This window comes from Triticum dicoccoides, chromosome 4A (assembly GCF_002162155.2).
Source record: "Triticum dicoccoides isolate Atlit2015 ecotype Zavitan chromosome 4A, WEW_v2.0, whole genome shotgun sequence".
In the NCBI taxonomy this organism is placed as follows: domain Eukaryota; kingdom Viridiplantae; phylum Streptophyta; class Magnoliopsida; order Poales; family Poaceae; genus Triticum; species Triticum dicoccoides.
In genome coordinates this window covers 615,325,850-615,335,352 of record NC_041386.1, presented here as the reverse complement: position 1 = coordinate 615,335,352, position 9,503 = coordinate 615,325,850, and the positions used below count along the sequence as shown (strand labels likewise).

At 45.5% G+C, this 9,503-nt stretch overlaps 1 protein-coding gene across 1 annotated transcript; it reads right to left on the bottom strand.

The window, feature by feature from the left end:
• Window positions 1–5,783: 5,783 nt before the first annotated feature.
• LOC119283834 lies at window positions 5,784–8,309 on the bottom strand. The gene is made up of 3 exons (XM_037563224.1): window positions 7,266–8,309; window positions 7,013–7,159; window positions 5,784–6,491 (listed from the first exon to the last, which is right to left on the bottom strand). Exons 1-3 carry the CDS (start codon window positions 8,307–8,309, stop codon window positions 6,141–6,143), a joined length of 1,542 nt encoding a protein of 513 aa, XP_037419121.1. The 3' UTR covers window positions 5,784–6,140.
• Between the last annotated feature and the right edge of the window lie 1,194 nt (window positions 8,310–9,503).

Below are 9,503 nucleotides of genomic sequence, written 5' to 3'. Positions count from 1 at the left end.
CCCCAATAGTATTCGGGTGAGATAAAGAGCGTGACAAGATCGCGGAAATGCTTCATGAGAAGGAATGTGATGGTCAGCCAAATACCAACAGTGGTTTATGTTAATCTGTAATTGGTCTTCATGGCATTGGCGGGTCTGGGAAAACTACCCTTGCGCGGTTAGTTTATGCCCCTGAGAAGGACAAGCAAGAAAAAAAAAGTATTTTGACCTTGTTATGTGGGTTCATGTTTCTCAGAATTTTAGCGTGGGTGACATTTTGAAGGAAATACTTGAGGCAGCTACATGTAATTCGTGCCCTCAACTCAATAACCTTAACACCCAGTGGCGTAGCCGGGTCACACCCTGGGCCAACCTTCTTAGCTGCAGTACTTATGGTTGCGACAACAACATACAAAGGACTTCCTAGCCACACCCCAGGCTATGGCCCCTGTTGCCTGGGCCTGGCTACGCCCCTGTTAACACACTACAAGATAAGTTGGAGGACAAATTGCATGGAAAACGGTTTCTCTTGGTACTAGATGATGTCTGGTGCGATACTAGGGGCGAGAGGAAGCATGGGAACTTGCGGCGGATATTTTCTCCACTGAAGACTGGAGAAGCAGGAAGCAAGATTCTGGTGACTAGTAGAACTGAGATGTGTTCCCATATCTGACTTGGATGATGATGTCTTCTGTAGTTTGTTAATGCACTATGCACTTGAAGGAGCAACTCTAGATGATCATGTTCTAAGAAGACTGGATGTGGTTGGGCTGACATTGCGAAAAAATTGAAAGGGCCGCCTCTATCAGAATAGTTGGAAGACGGTTAGGTATGAGACCTGATGCTGATTTTTGGAGAACAGTTAGAAATGAAAGGTCTGCCAGAGGAATATCTTCTAGTCAGTTTGTTTATTCTCTCACTTCAGTTCACTATAGTCACCTTCTTCGTATTTTATGATATCTTCGTGCCACGGTCTCTCACTGTCTCTTCTTTCTTCGTTCCTACCCATTATAACTCCAGGCCTATTCAGATGTGTTGACCCTCGAAAATGGCATGATCGCAAAGAGTGGCTTGAATCTGTAGCAAGATGAAGTAAAATTTCGGATTGGAAGTCACCATTGGATGGCTGTCTTCGAGAAGATCAAGACGGATACAAATATAGTCCAAAACGGAGCCCGGATGCAAGAAGTATGACAATTACAAAAATGCCAGTGTTGACATAGGATTATGAAATGGCATGAAACGTAATTAAGATAACCTCAGATGGAAAAAGTTTCAACATGAAAGTTCTTCGTCTTGTCGAATCGGATGATTTTGATATATTAATCGTCTTAATCGGAGATCGTATGCAAAAGTAGAGCCAAAAACGTGCAATGTTGCAGAAATCATGGAGATGTCCGAACGCCCGAAACCTCTTGTTGCTACCGGACTGTCCGATAATTGGGACCGGACTATCCGGTCTGGGGCGAGAAACACGTCAAAACCTTCAGTTGTGACCGGACAGTTTGGTTCAGTCGAGCCGACAGTCCGGTCCGAACCAAAATCGTGTATCTCTACGAGTCGGATGATTGTGGGGGCGATTAGGCCTTCAAGATGATCTTGAATCAAAAAACAAGCAACACGAACACGCCTCGTCGAAACGGTTAAGTTTGCTTTTAGGTGCATCTTCACGCGAGGTCGTTTGTGGCATGTGGGGCCCAAAAACTGAACAGTTGTTTCAGACTTTCCTAAATCTGAGTTCGATTAGTTTTGGAAAGATTTGGACGGGATTTGAAGTCCTTTTCTTGTACGGGAAGTCCGGCCGCCTCATAAATAGATGAGAGGTGATGGTCGATTGAAAAAATAACACACAATCAAACAAATCCGTCTACCACTTTTACCTTTACTTTTATCTCTCTCCCTTGTTCTTCTTCTTCCTCGTTCTTCGTTCGTTCTTCTTGTTGCAGGGCGGCGAACCTCGAGGCCCTAGGAGCGATCAGGTCGACCTAGGGCAGCCCATAGCCGTTGCGCGCCCTGACGGGGTCCCTCCTGGGCGTGTGGGGTTTCGGGTCTACAAAAGCGCCTGTCGGATTGCTTGCGTACCGCGCTTCCGGTCGGATCTCCTTCGACGTGAGCTGCGGTGCACCACCCCCGGCATCAAGGGTACACGGTGACGTGTTCGTGTGCGAACGGGATGCTACCTGGGTCAGTGGTCCCTTGGATCGCCGTTCACTTTCTACTTATTATGTCTTTTTTGGTGGTTTTCTCATTGCCTGGAAGACAAAGAAACAGACTAATCAAACTTTACCATATCCGGCTGCTACATTCTGGTGGTGGTGTAAGTTTAGACTCTTCCTCTGATAGCCTCACCAACTTGCTTCACATATCCTTCTATTCAAGACCGAATATATTGAACATTGGAAGACTAACGTCACTCCAAATGATACCATCATTCAGAGTACGGAAGGAACCAGGGTATGAGGTAAAGCAACTGAGGGACCTAAATGAGCTTCGCAGCAGCTTGTGTATCAATGGTCTTGAAAATGTTGAGAGCAACAAGCAGGCTGTTGAAGCCAATCTATCAGCCAAAGAACAACTCGCGGAACTCACACTGAACTGGGATGGTGACAGCTGTTGTCCAGAAGATGAATCAGAGGTACTTGAGAGCCTTTGTCCTCCCATATATGGCTTGAAACACTATGTCTCTCGTACAACAAAAGTTCGAGGTACCCAAATTGAATGATGGGTAGTCAGAGCGGCGGCCCAAACTCGAGTTCTGGGAATGCAGCCAACTTGGACCTGCTCCTAAACTCGAGGGTTTCACTCAGCTGCCTTCACTTTGGCTATGGGGCTGCAGCTGTGACAGCTTGCCAAGTACTCCATCTAAACACTGTTATATTTCTTTACGGGGTGAGTAATATGAAGAACCTCATGCCTCTCAAGAAACTAATGGTTGATCATTGCTTGAATATCCGCTGGCTTCCAGCTCTGCCCCAGTCTCTTGACGTATTTAATCTCGTTCACTGCAATGACGAGTTCATGACGTCATGTGAAACGATTGGGCATCCAAACTGGCAGAAAATTGAGCACGTCCCCAAGAGAAATATCAAAGGTAGTCAGCTTTTTTTGGAAAAGAAGGATGACCCCCGCCTCTGCATCAGAGTGATGCATGCAGCCATATTATTAAATAAAGTATAAAACAAAGTCTGAGATTTGAATCTAACTCACAAACGGAGCACAACAAAAAGGAAAATAAAAGATGCCGCAGCCGGCGAAAATAGCAACAGGCTAAGATGCCTACACACCTAGCCTATTATTAACTCGCCATCCATCGGTTGAAGATAACCCGTGCTACCATCTCCCAATGGTTGCACCCAATAACCAAAAACTCTCTGGAGTCCGCATGAGTGAGTAACGGCCGCGTACACATCCAAACAGTGGCTTTGCAGATAACCTGCAAAAAGGTGATAAAGTTTTTGTAGTTAAAGATCATATCGTTTCTTTTGTTCCATATAGCCCAAATTAATGCACATATCCCTATCCGAATATTTCTCGCTATATTTGGTTCCACTTCATTTAGCCACGTCCCAAATAACCTGTTGATGCAAGATGGAGGAGTAACGTTGAAGGCTATATGTATCGTGCGCCATAGTAGTTTTGCCAACGGGCAATCGAGAAAGAGGTGTTGTATAGTTTCATCTTGGTCACAAAAATAACATCTAGAACTACCTACCCATCTTTGCTTAACCAAATTATCTTTCGTCAAGATCACTCCCTTGTGGACAAACCACATGAAGATTTTAATTCTAAGCGGAATTTTAATCTTCCAGATGTGAAGGGATCGCGGAATTGGCCCAAAATCAATTAGATCCAAATACATAGACTTCGCTGAGAAACTACCATTCGTAGTTAGTTTTCAATGATGGTGTCTGACTGGCCAGAGAGTTGAACTTCCATCGACCTATGGACCAAGTGCAACCACGAGTTCCATCATTCCCCTATACCAGAGACCTCCTGAATTGTATATTAAGGGGGGCCGACCGTAATACTGTAGCAACATAAACTTCCTTATGTTGTACAATATTATATAAAGTGCGATATTGTAAGGCTAGGGGCGTTTACCCTAACCATGCATCTTCCCAAAATCTAGTCGTGTTACCATTGCCAACGATGAACTTTACCTCTGAAAAAGGAGACTTTCATCCTCATCCACCCTTTCCAGAATGGCGAGTCGTTAGGCTTAGTGGTAAGGGCCAAAGTCTTAGATTGGAGATACTTATTACGCAAGATTTGTATCCACATACCCTCAGTCTTAGTAAATACTCTGAATAACTATTTGGAGAGGAGGGATTTATTCTTAACTTATAAGTTCTCGATCCCTAACCTGCCTTGGTCTTTGGGTCTGCAAATAATATCCCATCTGGCCAATCTATATTTCGTCTTAACCTTGTCACATTGCGAGAAGAATCGAGATCGATTGAAGTCTAATCTTTTTCGTACCCCTACCGGTACTTCAAAGAAAGAAAGGAGAACATCGGCAAACTCGTCAGCACCGAGTTTATCAGCACTAGTCGACATCCATAAGACATAAGCTTGCCCTTCCAACAGCTTAGCCTTTTTTTGAATCTATCTTCAATGCACTTCCACTCCTTATTTGTTAACCGGCGATGGTGAAGCGGGATCCCTAGGTAACTAAACGGTAGTGAACCCATTTCACAACCGAATATTTGTTTATATGCATCTTGTTCCTCTTTGGCTCTCCCAAAACAGAACAATTCACTTTTGTTAAAATTAATTTTGAGTCCCGGCAATTGTTCAAATAAGTAAAGCACTAGCTTCATATTTCTAACTTTTGCAATATCATGTTCCATGAAAATAATTATGTCATCGGCATATTGTAGTATGGACACTCCCCTATCCACCAGATGTGGAACTAATCCGTCTACTTGGCCATTTTCTCTAGCCGGAACGATAAGGACTGTCAACATATCTGCCACTACGTTAAACAGAACGGGAGACATCGAGTCTCACTGTCTTAATCCCTTATGTGTCTGGAAATAATGACTTGTGTGTCATTCACATTAATCCCAACACTACCTTTCTGAATAAAGGAATCCACTTGTTTCCTCCAGGCTTCATTGAATCCCTTCATACATAAAACTTGTTGGAGGAAGGGCCATTTGACCTTGTCATACGCTTTCTCGAAATCCACTTTGAAATAACCCCATCTAGTTTCTTCGAATGGATTTTGTGAAGATTTTCATGTAGGACCACAAACCCCTCTAGGATGTGTCTCCCAGGCATGAACGCTGTCTGACTTGGTTGGACAATTGAATGGGCAATCCGCGTCAACCTATTCGTACCAACCTTAATAAAAAAATTGAATCTCACATTGAGTAGACTTATCGGCATGAACTACTCAATGCGTACGGCCTCCTTCTTCTTTGACAACAACGTAATTGTTCCAAAGTTTAGGTGGAATAGCTGTAAATGAAAGATTAGTCAGCTTACTCTCAAAAGAAGAACATTTAATGTTTTCAATATGTTACTATTGTAGCTTCTGTAATTGGTGGCTTATGTTTACTGATTCTTTTGCTAACATGTGAAATGGCAGACCCCGTTGATCAAGAGAAGGTGATTCCCGCTTATAGCAGGATAAAATATCGCAAATATAAATGAGTTGGACCTGGGTGATCTGTAGTTTTGCACAGACATGCCCAGAATCGACGAGCGGAAGGACAAAAATCATGTATGACCTCAGTTATACACAACTTTGGAATGCCTACCACAAGGTTTCCCGAAGTCAGTCACATTCTGGTAACAGAACGGCAAAAGAATTTGAATGAAGTACAAGATGAAATTCTCTACAGCCTCGCGGTCAACCTCATTTACATTACTGTAGCTACTTCAGCAGTGTCACACAAATTTGTAAGGCAAGTTATTACCACAGGGTTTCCTAAGAAAAGGTGAAGAATTTGAGTGATGCTCCCAGCAGGTGAACAAATCAGCATACAAAAGGCAAGTACTGAAAAGAAAAGGATGCATCCAGACCGCAGTACACACAATATAGCTACACTGCAAGGTCCAGATCAATCGAGTATCCTCAGGCTATTAGTACATAAAAATTTAAATAACTACTGGGCGCACCACATGCAGAATCATCACTGCAACAGCAGCGAGCGTTATGAGACGATGTAGTACATTATTAATATCTGCACGGTTGAGGAGGATCCATGTGTGAGTCGCTCCTTGACCCGACGCCTGCAAGCTTCATTCACCTGGGATCTCGTCGGGTCAGTGGCATCGCATTTCTCAAATGGGTGTACACCATACATCTCGATTCTCTTCAATCCCACAGCTCGCTCCATGACTAGCCTTATGTAGTTTGTCACCTTGTCTTTCTCCTCGAACCCGGACATCATCAGCGACTTCAAGTTCAGGTGCTTCAAATTCTTGGATGGGTCCCACGTCACATTGGTCTTCTTGGCACTGTCCTCGACCGTTCCGAGACAAGCATGCCGTTCTCGAGACAACTTCATGCATGGATGATCGACATAGAATGTAAACAATACATGGTACAATTAAACTGGCAACCAACCCATGCATGCAGGAAACCATATATATAGCAACAATTGCAGTTAAACACCTTTGCCATTTAAAATTTTGCAACAAGATCAATACTACCATTTAGGTAAGTTTAGGCCCCTACAAAACTTTTGACAGAATGTGCTTGAACTAAATCCTGCATAAAAGTAACACACATGAATATGCTTCCAGAATTCCTGTGAAATCATAGTCCCCTCTACAAAATTCAGTGGAGCAACGAAACCTCCGCTTGCATTGCACCATCATGCATATGCAATCCATGTGTTCCCTAGCTAAATATAATTACCTACTTCTAACAGAGTTTGATGAGTAACTGAAAATCAGATCAATTTCCTGGTATATCTTGTTAATGTTGAATATTCCGGAAGCATGTCATACTAGAAGTGAGTTATATATATCCAAGCCAAGATGTGGATTAAATTTAAAGAAGGTAAAGTAACCACCATACGTTGAAAGTCTGTAGCGCAGGTGCAGCTTCAAGGATAAACAGGGTCCAGCTCAGATCACACTCAGGAAAGATAGCGAAAAACTCCACATCCGTCAGGTTTCTGAACATAGCAGTGAGGTGCTTTGGATGTTCCGGCTTAATCCAAATCTGCAGCAAATACACAAATAGACAGCTAACATTTAGCAGAGAAGAAGAAGAATGCACGATATTTAGAAGCATGGGAAACTCGTGCAATGAATAGAAATTAACTAACCATTTGGCAGCAAAAATTAAAAGAGAGTTTAGACAGGTTGGTGGCACTCCTTGACATGCACTCGCTCAGCAAGAATGGTGCCTGCCACGTCATGGCATGAGAGCTGAAGGTCACATCGCGAAGCTCTGGAACGTAGCCGAAGCTCACCGGGGGGTTCCCCCTGTACCATGATTCGCACCACACTTTCCTGAGCTTGGGGACAGAGACAAGCTCGACCCGCGTGCAAACAAAGCGGAACAAGTCGAGCACCTGGAGCCCAGAGCACGGCGTGTCGATCTTGACCGTGGACGTGGAGTGCTCCTTAACCAGTGTGCAGAATCTAAGGGTGAGGTGCTTGAGGTTATCGCAAGCCCTAATGATTTCGGCCACATCGGTGTCTCGGAACATGAGTTGCGTGAGAGTTAGCACGGTGAGCCAGCGGAACGCAACTGGGCAGTCACGGGAGAAGGACATGAACTCCTTCGCGGACTGCGCACGCACCCCGCCAGCTTCTTCCGCGCATGTCGAGCGTATGTAAAATTCAAGACATTCAGTCTCACCGCGGGTGACAACGTCCTCGACGGCGCGGCCTATGGATATCAGGTGAGGGTCCGACTCAGGGAAGAAGTCGAGGAGGAGGGTCTTGATGGCGCGCTTGCACTTGGCCGGAGCCGGAGGAGACAGCAATCTGCACATCGCGGCCGTGAACGCCTCCATGGTCGCGACTGGATCAGTCGCTCCGCCGAAGTGGCGGACGTCGAGGTGCAGGCGCGAGAGCCGGTGGGGGAGGTGCTGCCACCGCGTGGAGACTGCACCGGCGCGGACCGCGTCGCGCAGGTCGAGGCGCTCGAGGATTCCGAGGAGGATGTCGTCGGTGAGCGCGCTGATTCTATCCTCGTCTGGGTCGTCGATGTTGAGCTTGTTCGGCGGCGGCGACGGGATTCGGAGGCCGGTTGAAACCTTGGTTAGAAGCAGAACCAATCGCTTGTATGCGGCCCGGAGCCGTAGGGACGGCCTCCTGCTCCGTGGCCGCGTCTCCTCCGGCGCTCCGCTCCCCACGTCCATCGTCCCGCCCGTGGATCTGGACGGTACGGGGGAAGCCACCTCCGTCGCGCCGCCAGGTCGGTGCGTCTGACTCTCCCTCCTAGATTCCGCTCCGGCCGGCCGGGGCGCTGCCGCTAGTCGCCCTTTGATCCGCCTCCGTCGCGCGGCCAGGTCTAACATCTGACAAATATTTTGTTGTTTGTGGGCAGAGAAATATGTGGATCTGAAAATAGCAGACAATATATAGCAGCCGGTGCATGCAGTCTTGGGCTCTTGGGTAAGCAAGCACGAAGGATTTTGCATGTCCACTCCTCCTTATGCGCTCGAGTTCTGAAAGACTTTTACTCCTACAAAACAGCAGCATAACGAATGCAACATGCCCGGATATAGGGGATTTTCCATTTTCCGAAGCATCCTTGGCCCCCGACCTGCTCGTGCGGGTGCAATCAGTAGGATGTTAGATATAATCTTGATGTTTTCTGTATCTGTATGTTCATTTTCCGCATGAGTTAGAGTCATGTAGGGCCAATGTATTGTTTTTCTGCGAGAGAATTTTCGATCTATTCATCTTCAATCATGATAGTACAACGAACATCAAAAATTATAAAAATTTCATCCAGATTCATAGGCTGACATGTAAGTATTGTGAAGTTGCCGAAATGCCGGGCTGATGCAGACGATGACGATGTGTCGTGTGTGATGCGCGGTACTGCATGCGAGCTGGGCAAAGATGATTGAACCGAGTGATTCGGTCAAGGAAGTTAGTACGTGAAGATAGCATGCAGCTAAATTAGAGGAGCGCGCGGCCACACATGCTCAGGACGTGAGCAATTAGTTAGCTCGTGGCCGATCGTGAGTAATACTTGGGCTTCTGAGGCTCCCACTGATAAGCAGGCTCCTCAAGCTCTCACTGATAGAGCTCTGACTCAGGTGCAGGCTCAGAGGGAAGTAAATTGCACAAAATCATCACTTTGAAGGTTAAGTTTGCAGAACACACTACACTACATTTTTGTTGCAGAAAACACCATGTCTAACGTAATCTTTTTTACAAAAAACCACTGATCGACGGATTTGGCTTTGTTGAACGCGTTTATGACAAGTGGGTTCCTATTTTTGCTTACGTGGCACAACTTTTCATGTCAAACGGGTTTTTATCTATATTTACAAACTAGTCCCAACAATTTTATATAGAAACCCCTTAATCAAAAATTGAAA

Excerpts from the sequence above, each read along its gene's own strand:
- LOC119283834 (XM_037563224.1), bottom strand. The coding sequence starts at position 8,309 with ATGGACGTGGGGAGCGGAGCGCCGGAGGAGACGCGGCCACGGAGCAGG. Across the intron at positions 7,160-7,265 it reads TTAATTTTTGCTGCCAAATG|ATTTGGATTAAGCCGGAACA; the intron begins GTTAGTTAATTT and ends TATTTGCTGCAG. Across the intron at positions 6,492-7,012 it reads CTGCGCTACAGACTTTCAAC|TTGTCTCGAGAACGGCATGC; the intron begins GTATGGTGGTTA and ends CCATGCATGAAG.